This window comes from Lagopus muta, chromosome 10 (genome assembly GCF_023343835.1).
Source record: "Lagopus muta isolate bLagMut1 chromosome 10, bLagMut1 primary, whole genome shotgun sequence".
Classification (NCBI taxonomy): domain Eukaryota; kingdom Metazoa; phylum Chordata; class Aves; order Galliformes; family Phasianidae; genus Lagopus; species Lagopus muta.
This window is the reverse complement of record NC_064442.1, coordinates 2,158,279-2,171,443: the sequence shown is the minus strand read 5'-3', so window position 1 is coordinate 2,171,443 and position 13,165 is coordinate 2,158,279. Positions and strand designations below refer to the sequence as shown.

Genomic DNA, 13,165 nt, shown 5'->3' with positions numbered 1-13,165 from the left:
TCCAATGCCTTACCACTCTGAAAATAAATTTTTCCTAATATTCCAACTGAAATGCAAAGAGGAAGATGGCATCCTGACTGGCTCTCTGTATTAAAACATACCTATGAAAGCATCAAAGCTAGCATCCACACAACCACCACGAAGAAAAGTGAGAACAAGAAAAAGGAAAAAAAAAAAAGCCCACAGCCAAACCACTGGGATATACGGCATCTGCTGTAGAGAGACTTAGTATACTGCTTCCATTAATAATCCTCAATGGCTTCAATGAAAGTTTGTCAAAGTAATGCAGATTTAGTACTGCCTGTAACTATATCACACTGAAGGACTTCAGAAGGTGAATTTTTGGAAAGGCAGACAGAGCAGAATTCCCTTTCTTCCCCCTCCAGCTTACGCGTGCAATTGCTCTCAAGCTTGGGGATTACCTCCCTGGCTCTTAATAAAGCCTGCTATTGTTTGTCTGCCTCGTCTCTGGATAGTTGGAAACTAATGCTCCAAACACAATAGAAGAACAAAATTGGAAGGAATAAATGAGAACCTGTGCCCCACGTTTGACCACAGCAATTCCCATGGCAGCAGTTCCTGCAGCAGGACTGCTGCACTGCCCAGCATCACAGAGTTTTTCAGGGATGGAGGAAGGTGATAAATTACAGAATGCCAGTCCCATCCCCCCATGTACTTTCTATCTACCAGTGTACAACTGTAATTACTTCTCTGAATAAGATCTTCTGCTTTTTTTTTTCTTTTTTTTCCTCTCCCCAGTAATCGCAATCTAAAGACAGATGCAGCATCAATTAGCATGACAGGAATGATCTCAGCAGACATTTGAATCCAACACAAACATTGTGCTCTCCTCCACCTGTCTTTCAACATGACATGAAGTCATAATAATCTCTTATCTCTGGCATTTGAATAGCTCTGGAAAGAGTGGATTTTATGCACAAACAGGCACTGGATTTTGGCAGTGCTGTGAGGCCTGAAGTTTGGTTTATCACACTGGCTTTGATTGGGAATGCTGAACTTACTGGTGGTCAACACAGCAATTAGGGGCACAACCTCAACTGCAGCAACACTGCTTCAATAACATAAAATAGCTTGGCAATTAGAAAGGTGATAATGATGGCAAGGCTATTTTAATGAGGCTGGAAGCAGGGCAGCAAGCACCTGATGGCACTGAAAGGGGTATGGGAATATATCCTGACTGGGATCTCCAGAACGGGCTGCTCCTTCATGCAGTCCTTCCTCTGTCCATCAGAAAGGTCTGTCCCTTCTGCAGACATCCTTTGGTGGCTGTGCCACACTGAGGTCCCCTGGAAGTCTTGCTTTGGTCTCCTAATTTGTACATTTATTTCTGATAGTGATTTCTGTATTTATATGATCACCTTTTGTTTAACCTCATTCTCTTCTCTTTCCACAGTACTTACTGCTGTTACGTTTATGTTTCATCTATAAATTCTACTTAAATCAGCATTGTGTTTGAGATTAGATCAGCATGCTTTCCTAAGTGAATACTTTGCTGCTTCAGTCTATAAAAGGTAAAAGAAAATTCGATAAGAACATAAGAATAAAGCTGTCTTATTAGCTCTGGATCAGTTGTTAAGAAGGTGTTATGATAGCATCCGAACACAAGCTCGTAAAGAATCCTTGATGCTCTTCTATCATCTTTTGCATTATAATGTTTATTCCTACCTGAGGCAAACCTCACAGCGCAATTCTTGATAACTCAGCTTTTAAGGATGACGAAGAACTAGAAAATCGGTTTGGGGAGGGCAGCAGATAGAAGAAAACATAAAGGGATCTCCCATAAAATTAAATGGAAACATTAAGAATTGATGGCTGCTCATCCAGTCAGCAAATAAGCTATTTTTGTTTTTTATAGCAAAACTATTCAACAGCAGTAACAGCAGCCGCATTATCTACAAACTTCTGTGCTGTTTCCAAAATACTCTTCTAACTGTTCTTCCAGGCCTGTGCTGCGGAAACCTTTCAGCCATGCTAAGCATTGCTCACCAGTGGGCTTCAATGGGGCAGCTCCTATGTGAGACACCCATCAGTTTAAATGAAAGCCCCACAATCTGGCCCTAAATCATGAAGAATAAGCCCTTCCCTGCAGCCGGTGAAATATTCTGAATTGTCTCTTTTCTCATCATTGCATAGGCGATTTATGCACCCATTAATGTAAGTGTTTTTCTGAAAGTAATATACTTGCAGTCTAATGCACCTCTGTGGAGCACTAATCCTACCCCTGTTTTTAATTATCTAGAGAAAACTCCAGATATGAATCACCTAACTCAGGGAATTTATGCAATAAAAGCTTTTGAGGCAAGAACCTACCTCGTAAGAAATGGAGTAAGTCAAAATGTTTGCTAAAATTAAGGATCATCCAGTTCCCTTTGCTACAAGATACTCTCCTGGGTGCACTGCTGCAGGAAGAAGAGCTGCCAGGAACAGAAAGGATATTGGAGGAAAAGCACTGACAGGAGGCAACCCTCACCCTGGCTGCCTTCACCTCTAGCACATGTCCTTCCTAATTCTTGCTTCTCAAACTCTGGCCATGATATCAGGCCAGGGAGGAGCAGGAACCTGGGGAAGATGCAAGCAGGCCAAGAGCAGGCGATCAGGAGGGAGCAATCTGGAAGTGGGAAGAAAATGTATTTCCTGCCTTGTAAAGGTTCAATCCCCAGGCCAGGAGGTGGGAACACAGTTTAGCAAGAGTTGTTGTACAATTGGACGTGTGCAAGGCTTCTGTGCTTAACATCATTGCATGAAAGTCCACTTTTTCCCCCTTGTGTAGGAGAAGGAAGAGATTCACTTTTATCACTGCAAACACTTTTCACCGGGAGCATCTGTACACAGCATCTCAGCTTCTTGGCTGTTTATTGAATGATCTCTCCTTTTTCTTCCTTCGCAGACTGCATGCCAGCATCCACTATTTAGTCTGCTGAAATACTCGCAAATAATTTTTTCTCTGCTTCTCGCCCACATTTATTTATAGGTGAATGCATTGTACACACAGCCAAGCTTATATATAGAATGCCTCCATATTAGCATGGAAAACAGCCGAATATCTCTAGCATCAAACTTCATTTTTCAGAACCTGTTAAATTAGTTCAACCTCGGATGCCACCCAAGCTCTATCTTCTCGTATAATTTAAAAGCTGTCCTTTCAGAAGTGAAAATAAAACCAAAAATAAACACAAAGCTAAATGAACTTGCATCTCTTCTGTATTTCTAAGACTAATGCCGCTTATCATTTGCATGCATGCTTATGTTTAGCAGTAGGCCTGCTGCAGGTTCTAATTATAGTGTAAGGGTCTGATCCAACTCCCACTGAATGAGTGGCAAAAATCCAACTGATTTCATGGAAGGTGAAATATGTACTAAAACTGGCACAGGACAAACACAACCAAACCCCCCTTAGATGAGAATCTGGAGCCTCCTAGATGCCTGCCAAGGAAGGCGCTGACATAATTTATGTCAGGGCATCAATGATGTCTTTGATAGAACTTCATAATTCATATTTTTGAAAATTAGCCCTCTATCAGCAGGAGCCATACTTAAAGGTTCCTGTCAAAGAGAGAATTTTTAAGCACAGCCTGACATTAAAATCTTATCAACTCACTTGAAATTAAGTCAATGAAAAATTAAAGCTAATTTCTAATAAGCTTATGTTACATTCATAGGCTAAAGGACACTTGTCGAACCCAGAGAGTAAGCACACCTTTTCATATGGAAAAGATTTTCACTTTTCAAAGCCGAGGCCAGATGAGAGACTAAGCTGCCAGAAGAGAGACTAAACTGCATCATTTTAGACTGACTCTTAACATTTCTAGCTTTTTCTGCCTGTTTAAAGCTAATGTAAGGATACAGAATAATCACAGAAATAAATTATTAATTTAAAAATCTGGGATAAGACTGCCAAAAGTGATAAGTGCAAAATATGGTTTAGATAATGGGATTAGACATCTAGAAAATGCATGTTTAATAGGAAATTACTATTGCTCCATTCTGGTATTTTAGGCTTGGTATTACAAACCAAGGGAGCGTGAGAGAGCACGACTGAAAAGCACGACAGAGCCAACCCCCAGCATTACAGATTGGAACACACTGCAGATCTGCTCTGCTGTGAACCCATAGGTACATCAAAATCGGTCCTCAATTTTCTCTGGTTTTAAAGGCGTGCAGAAAACTCCGCTACCAATTATAGGAGTGTGTGCTTGGAGATCTATTAATGGCAACGGAATGATTTTGGCTTCAAACTAGTTCAGCTGGGGACAGGATCCGGCTTTAAAACTGTACACTAAATACTGCTGGAAAAGTCATATTAACATAAACAAAATGTATTTTATGGGAAACTACATAGAAGGTTTTTTTTTTTTTGGTCTTGAAAGATCACCTTCATGCAGAGAACTCAGAAAAAGTGAAGTTAAAAATACTTTAGAGCTCACCGTCAAAGTGGTCACTGTTCCTTTAAAATTCAAAAAGGCCTTCCCTTGAGTAAAGCCTTATCAGTTTTACTGAATTAATGTGTCCACAGGAGGGAAGAAACATGTTTCTGTGTTTGAGTGACAGCGCAGATGTCACTTGCAGCCTGCAAATGCAGAGGCTCATTCCTCAGAGCTCCCCTTATCTGTGACCAGCTGACGCTCCTGACCCCATAAGCCCCCTCATACAATCGTAGGTGCAAATCCCTACAACCTGAGCTTACCACAGCCACTGTGCGGTGCTCCTGGACACGATAACAGACAATTAGGGTTTATGTTGTTGGCAAAGTATGGAGGTTATTGAAGATGTAAAGGACAGCGAAAGATATATTCCCCTTTTGTGTATGTTGCAGCTGCTCTTAGGAGACGAGAGCGAAGCCTGAAGGGGAAAATACCGACATGGTAACGCGATGGATCTTCCTCTGCCACCATATTTAATGTTCATACCATCCAGATTAATTAAGGGAAACCGATGAGGAATTCCTTTATAATTTACAATGGGATGCACACTCCTTTACCTTCCATCCCACATCTACACCATCGCCACATTTCCCCACGCATTCTGGGGATGCTGACCCCTCCTGAATAAACTTAGGTGTTGGGTGATCAGAAAAGCATCAGCTCAGCAGTTCAGTGGGATAACTGAGATAGCATCAGGATGACAGCTCTCCACAGAAACCAGACAGCGATACGAAACAGGAAAGACACAACCCAGGCTCAGATAAGACAGCATCACAGATTAAAGGAATTGAGATAAACAGGTTTTTAAGTGACCCCAACATTTACGGGAGCAGAACATATACCCCCGCAGACTGCTTCTGACTTAATCCCACTCTAACATCTCAAAGGTTAACAAAACACACGCTGCCACAATTAACTTGAAGCACATCGACTTGTTTCAGGGAAGGAATGAGCTTGCTGTGAGCATTAGCCAGGCCTGAGGCTTTCCCTTCTGTAACGTCTGATGCACTGAGACGTGGGAGGTGGTACTGCGTGAACCAGCACAAAGCTACACGGTGTGAATTGGTTTTGGAATCCATCAGAATGCCATTTGTGGTAAGGATCAGATCAGATGTCATGGGAAAGTCTTCACTCAGAGGTGGTCAGGTGCTGGCACTGCTGCCCAGAGCTGTGGGTGTCCCATCCCTGTGGTGCCTGAGGCCATGGATGGGCGCTGGGCAGCCTGAGCTGGGTGGTGAGGGGTCTCTTCCAACCCAATCATGCTGTGATTCTATGATCCTATGATCAAGCCACTGCCAGCCACTAGCTGTTTAAGTAAGAGGAGCCTGGTTGAGATTTATGACCCTACTGCTGCTACTGAGCACTCTGGAAAGCAGTGTGACCAGACTCATGCCTGCATCCCTGCTACCTGTTTGCTTCCAAAGGACTCCCAGGAAATGCTCTGCCATGCAGCTTTCCTGCACTTCCACCCTCTCTGAGGATTCAGAGTGTGTGAGATCTCTAATTAACCAAATGCAATTAGCACTGAAGCACTCCGTTTTCAAGCATCTTCATTTTAACCTGAATGTACACAAAATAGCACCTCTCCTGCAAATGACTGGTAGCTTTAAGGTATGTGTGCACACATACACACAGCTGCAAGCACAAAAGGAGTATCTATCTAAAATGCATGGCAGATCTGGAGTGGAGAGACCCTTATTAATCTTTAGAAAGCAATCACTCTCATCAGTCAAGACTTGATCCTGCTGGGGGCTACACTTCTCCTCTTTAACCTAGTGATAGACACGTACAAATCTTCTTTTGATTTCAAGGGAAGTGTTTATATTCACTATGTTAAGCATGTGAAAGCTGGAAATCTCCCTCACTGCAAGGCTACAGCCTTATTTTTATTTGCATCTGACATCCCCTTCCTGGGCAGTAAAAGTCAGCTCTGCACTGTACCAGCAGCTGCAGATCTGAATTTGGCCAACTCTTGAACAAGTTTCACTTCACCTGCACCACACAAGAGCATCTTCCCGTGTGTGTGGTTTCGGTGCTGTTAGTACAGGTGCTACACTTTCCATGCTGTCTACAAGGCTCTCTGTGATACACTGTGCCTGTGTGCCTGGCTGGGGGTTTTCAGCAATACCGACACGGTGCAAGCAGCTTCAGGTCTGATCCATCTCAGAGTCTAACTTCTGCCTTCAGCTGTGCACGTGCAATTAATTCCCCACTGAACTTAATGGCCAATCTACATGCATGTGTAAGCAGCTTACTGCCAGTGTGCTTATTTTGGTGCTGAGCTGATCTGCACAGCTTTGTAACATCCTGGATGGGACATGGCAATCTCTTCATCATCTTCCACTCTGCCAGGTGTTCTCTGCTCCCAAAACTAGCTTTACTAACTGGGCTGTTAAAACACAGAAGAGTAGGAGAGCAATGCCCTGAATAATAGACTCTGGATGAGTGGCAGTCATAACAGCAGACAAGGGTGGTAGACTGCTATTAATTTATATTGTATGTTACTCTTCTTATTCCTTTTTTTTTCTTCTTTTTCCAGACTTCCTCTATGCTCCAACCATCTACCAGTAACATCTTGAAAACTACTTTAAAGAAAATGGGCTCAATCTTCTCCTTGATCTACACGCAGAACACCGACATCAAGGCAGGGAGTCCCACATGTGGGATGAACATACAGAATATGCTGTTTCAGATGAAGTTTTGTGGCCATTAGGATCAGAAAGCCATGTGAGTTCTCTGTCTGTGTGAGTGGGTAGGAAAACCTTCAGATGTTCCATGATGCTGAACTTTTCTGATCTTTTTCAGGCCATGCCTAATTAGTACCAAACTCCGAAAGCACAAATTTAAGCCTGAATTATTTATCACATCATATTTATAAAATATACTGCAAAACACATCATGGGCCAGTTCACAACAACTAGAAATAAGATTAATCTTTTACCAATGCCACACTCCTTAATATGAAAATATAATTATCTAGCTGAAGAGTTTCTGAAATTACATACTTTCAAAGTAGCACGAGCAGAATTTATCCTTGTGTCTCGTGTTAAGCCAAGTGGAAAAAACATTGAATGCAGAATTGGCAAAACACATGTAGGCTCTGTCTGTCTATCAGCATTTCCAGTGCACACCTTACATGGTTCTGTCAACATCTCAGCTCCAACCTGGTCTCAAATGCTAATGTAATATTTTCCTCACAGAAACGTGATGCTGAAGAAGGGAGCTCCAGAACTGCAGGGACACACTGAAGGTTAAAGTGTTTCATTTGCAGCAAGTGGCCAGCTAGTTAATACACAGTCACCTCACCCAGTACAGAAACCAAAAGAGGGGCACATCACAGAACTCATTCTTACCTTTAGTTGGAGTAATTAGTAACTGCACTTGAAGTACAATTACAGATATGCACGTGCTGTGAGTGTGGAGTATATGTTCCAAATGCCTTGAGTAAAAGCCACAACTTCAGTCTGCAAAGTGTATCTGCACTTTCCTCTGAAATGCTACATACATAAAGATGTGCAATAAACCCATACACTAAATAAATAAGTATATATTAATTCTCTGTACTTTTCAAAACCATTTTTGCCCCTCTAAGAAACTCACAGTGACTACAGGAAAACCTATCAACTGTTTTTCTGGTGGTTATAAATAAAGCACAGTACAGTTTTAAAGCCTGACAGATGGATGTGATGGCAAAGAGGCTCAAGGAATGATGAATGCAGTTCATGAGTGAAGAACACAAGCTGGGGTGGGCTGTAGTGAGCTTACAGAACGTATTTTGTAGTGGGCAGAAAGCCCTTTCCAGGGATGCATGCTCACCATCTTTGAAAAGTAACTCTGTCGTAAAAGAAATTCATATTTTTGCATTTTATTTAATTCAAAAAGGATGTTTTTCATTGTAAAGTAAAAGCTTAATTTCGTTCCTTTTGCCTCATGCTTCTAAGAGCTGGGCTGTACAGTGAGTGATGATCTGTCCATCAGAAATGGAGGACGTGAATTAGTCTAAGGCATAACTGAAGATGTGAGGTAACAGCATTCCTGCTGCTGGCTGCCTGAGCCTGCCTTGCTCCATACATTCTTCCAACTTGTGTTTGTTTGAAAAACAATTAAATTTTCCAAATGAATGCTGTTAATACCAATGCATTTTTGACTAGCAGTGCTGCTGGTGGCTCTGCAGATATAGGCAAGAATATAAGCTTATTTCCCTCTAGGGACTCTCCAGAGAGCTAGGGGGAGATTAACTCGTATTTTAGGCAGCTAAGTGTGAAATATTGGTTGGATCAATAACTTGTCCCCCTCTGCTGTTTATGTCAGCTGTCAAAAGCTAGCAAAGATCAGGATGGAGTCAAGTGCAGGGCTGCTCGTACTGTGCTCTCCTACCTGGACTTTCAGACTTCACTCAAGATTTCTCTCTGCCTCTGTGTAATCAAGAGAACTCTTTATCAAACCAGCATTAATCTGCTCTCCATCGCTACCATTCTGTGCAACAGGAAGCATGGGAAAAGGGCATAAAGACAACAGTTTGTGACAAACTGGTTTGTATGATGGAGCAGCTGTAGTGACTCTCAGCATCCAGACGGCACCTATCTGCATCTCGCATACAACGGCCACAGGATTCATTATGGCACCGAAACCCCTGTGGAAAAGGTCATTCAAGGAGAAAAACACTGCAGGATTTCCATACAATCTGCATCCCTCCCGAGCATTCTCGTTACAGAAGGCTAACATCTGGCTCCAGGTTTGGAGCCATCTTCAACTAATTTGAATACAAATTTAATAAATGCCAATTTCTGTCACCATCACGAGTGATTTAAATGCGGGTAAATTCAGCTGAGCTTGTCTCAGCCTATTACCTAAGAGTTTGCAGTCAGAAATTCAGCGCTATGACTGATGCATTAGCAATAAACAAAGAAACAAACAGAAATATTCCCAAGTTTTATAGAGTTGCTCATTTTACCTGTCCAGCCAGCAAGGCAGCAGCAGTAACCGGTGACGGGATCGCACCCATCTGCGTGGTTACAGTCACAACGTTCACTGCAATTAAGACCATATGTTCCATCCTTCCAAAAATATAAATAAAAAAAAAGTCTCTCAGTAATCAGTTTTTTTGCTGTAAAATGTGCAAAATCATCTATCATGTCCCTTTTAATGCTGAGTCGCATTTTTTAAATTAACATACAGAGAAAATAGAAACAACTCAGTGCCTAAAATTTCTACAGAGAACCAAATGAGGAATCACTTTAAAAAATGATGCTCCAGAAAATGCAGATAACGCTGCAATAGCTCTGATAAAATATAGTGCAAAAGGTAATACATCGCCTCGATTGCTCAAACCACAATCTGTCATTTATACATGATTTCCTACAGATATCCACAGACAAAATGAGATACTGAGCCTGTGTGATTAGCAGAGCTATGTGGACTATGGTTTAAAAGGGGATGTGAGACCATCCTGGTTACACTTACAGGGCATGGCTGGTCACAGTAGTCCCCCTGCCAGCCAGGGGAGCACAGACAGAAGCCATCAGCTGGCCTGCAGGCTGCTCCATTTGTGCAGTAACATGTCTGGTTACAGTTAAAACCCCAACTTCCACTTGAACATGGAATAGAGCAATCCACTCCTTGCCATCCTGCAGAAAGTTTGGAGAGAGAAAGATTTAGGCACATTTGCACAGAAAAAGTAATATTTCTTTACATAATAAGATTTAAAACTCTCTGCAAAGGTGTCATGCATGTTTTCCAGGCAAATCTAGTGCCTTTTTCCTGCACAGCACAGAAAAAAGAGACAAGAAAGGCGCCTTGTGAACTGCAGCTCTTTGATTCTAGGAGCCGGTTTCCTCCTGATCTTAGGGTAAATTAAGACACCAACCATGGGGTCAAAGATTGGCCCTTTGATTATGACCTCCCAGCTTCCTCTGCCAACATCCATAGGTGGAGAAAGGCAGTGCAGATATCTCTGTGTGGCTGTTTGCCAGGTGGCTGTGTCTGATATCTCTTCAGGAGCTGCTCAGGCAGCAAGAGAGCACAGCAACGTCTGCTGGAGACTTGCTGAATGCAAGTCACTTGCCATTCGATGCTGTTTGTTTCTTTCTTACCTCGTATTTTTTTGAGAAGGCTCTTTAATATAAAGAGGCTATTACACACACACACACACACACACACAAAGAAAAAAAAAGACCAAGACCATCATTTCTAACCATTAAGGCTCAAGTCTTAACGACCAACCCCACAATGGCTTTCATTACACTGCAGCTGCATGTAATGGAGTTGAGCAGTAACTCATGGTTTATACGCCCTCATTAAATGGGGCTCTACAGTGATTCATTAATTCATGTTTGAAATGCCAGATTTTACTGCTGTTTGCCTCACTTCTGTTTTAGGGCTTATGCGTGCTATACAGGATAGTTCATGTTGGTGTGCTGGGGGAAGACACCACTGCACATGGAACACCAGAGATTCCATGTTCCGGAGCCTGCAAGATCTCCTAAGTGTAAATATGGGTCACTACCAAGCACGTATAGGAATTATGGGCATATACGTGGTACAAAAATTGGTGATTCTTGCAATCTCCAGAACAGACAAGACTTCATGTTTCTCCAGACAAAGGACTGCCATGACCTCAGCCCCATGCTGGGCAGAGGTCACCTGCACATGGGTGAGCCGTCACCATGACCAGAGGATGGCAACCAGCCGGGTGCAGCCCACTGACAGTTCACTGGACTGAAGGAAGGGCAGGCAGGAGGCTGTTCCTTTTCAAAAAAATCACACTGCAAAACCCCTGTTTGGTGATTTCTTCACATTTCCTTTAGAAAGGAGCTGTGTCCTTGCAGGCGCACTTCATTCTGGGGTCTGCTCCTGCAGCACTGCAGTTAAGCCTGGCCCTCGTTCAGGGCAGAGACAAAACATACAGTCAGGCCCTTGTTGAGCTTTGTTCCTGGGGCAGGGCTCTGAATTACCAACAGGCACAAATAAATAGCGGAGTTACTGACTGCACAGCTGTGCCACGTTAGAAGGGGAGAAGCACTGATGCCAAATTGTAGGCGACTGTTAAATGTGAATTTTGTTTACCTTCTTTGCAAATGCACAGACCATCGACGGGGGAACACGCACCATCATTTTTGCAATTACAAACTGATGAGCAATTGGTACCATAGGTTCCTGCCATGCAGGTAATGGTGCAGTCATCTCCCTGCAAACCAGAAAAAACAGAGTCAGCTAAAGAAATCTGAATTCAGGAAATTCCCATCTCTGCACAGGGAGGCTTTCTCTTCCGAAACAGTGAGCAGAGTGTTATGAGTTGATTGCTGAATCTTCAGCACTTTCAGCAGTCAGTGCGGCTTCCCGTGATTATGATGCAATTAGTGCTTTGATTGACTTGGAGAAAAGGGACAAGTTTTTGGCGTTCATTCAGCAGGAGGTGTGTAAGTTACAAAAACAAACCTCCTAGAACAGATGTTGGATCATTAAGCAAAACATCACTTATGAAACACTAATCACAAAATATACAGTCTGAAACCGTGCAAAGATTGTTCTGCATTTCCTGGAAAATATATTCTAAGAACATGGCTGTTTAAAAGCTAAAGGATCTGCTGCGTGCTCATCTTCCACAGCCTGGCAGAGAGGAAAACTTACATGGCACGTGGATGAGACCTTTGTGGTGCATAGCTGGTACGTACATCTGTTTTTGGCTAATTTGCATGAGATGGTGACACTGGGAAGAATGCTGAACAAGGTGTGATGCACATGTCAGAGAGAGGAAGCACGCAGAGCAAAAGATAAAATCAGTCTCTGTCCCATTTCTGCTTTAGGTGTGAGGCAAGGGAGGAAAAGGAGGATAAAAACTTACATGTTACAGAAATATAGAAAATGTCATCAGTAAATTATGGCTGTATGTACTGATTACCTCCTGTGGCTGAAAGCAGAGGTACATTTCTTTACCAATGTCATTCATCTGATGGAACAAGGGAGTTAAAATGTGATACGACCCCTTCAGCCCTGAATATATATACAGACAATATACACTGAGTCCCATCGTCTGGCCAACAAATGTTAGCATATGTAAGGTATTTTTACTCCACTTTCTTCAGTTTGTAGTCTTGACTTCCACAGCACAAATGAGCTCCTATATTTATTTCTCCAGTGAGTTAAAGTGTAATAATTTAGTCTTATGTCAGAGAGAGCTACCCTGCTCCAAAGTTAAATAGTAACTACATTGCAGAGTGTGACCTATATCATAGCTCAAGGGAAAAAATACTGGTCAAAATGTACTTTTTGCAGGTGAGAGGCTTTGCTGTGTGATAGGAACATCCATTTTTCAGGAGATAAAAGCGCAAAATGTCAGCTTCCCTATGCCATGGCAAGTACCTCCAGCACCTGTACATCACAGCACCAGACACTGAGATGTTAACAGGAAATAGCAGCAGATTTCTGAGCACCACAAACCCGTGTGCTTGTTGCAGCAGCTCTGTGTGGCACCAGTAGACTCTTCCTATTTTATACTAAAAACTTTGCTTTAGGGAGAAGGAAATGAAATGGTTAAAATATGGACTGCTCAGAAGTAAATCCTGCGAGCCCCTGATTTTTGAGTGAAAGCAATGTTTGTAAAAGATGCTGTCCTTGACCTTGGTGGAGTAAAACAAGTTCCCCTGGAAAGGACTGGCTCTAAAAGGTGCCTTCTTGACAGCCAGAAAATCTGAAGCACGCTGCCCCTCATTACCCTGCCAGCA

The 13,165-nt window shown here is 42.5% G+C and overlaps 1 protein-coding gene across 10 annotated transcripts in view; it reads right to left on the bottom strand.

Annotated features, from left to right (window-relative positions):
- Window positions 1-13,165, bottom strand: part of MEGF11 (multiple EGF like domains 11) — a 270,520-nt gene that overhangs the window by 40,394 nt on the left and 216,961 nt on the right. For all 10 annotated transcript variants that reach the window (XM_048955929.1, XM_048955931.1, XM_048955936.1 and 7 more), the window contains 3 exons: window positions 11,508-11,628; window positions 9,906-10,069; window positions 9,397-9,499 (listed from right to left, as the gene is read on the bottom strand). In XM_048955929.1, coding sequence (XP_048811886.1) covers window positions 9,397-9,499; window positions 9,906-10,069; window positions 11,508-11,628 — 388 coding nt within the window. The remainder of the gene's footprint in view (window positions 1-9,396; window positions 9,500-9,905; window positions 10,070-11,507; window positions 11,629-13,165) is intronic.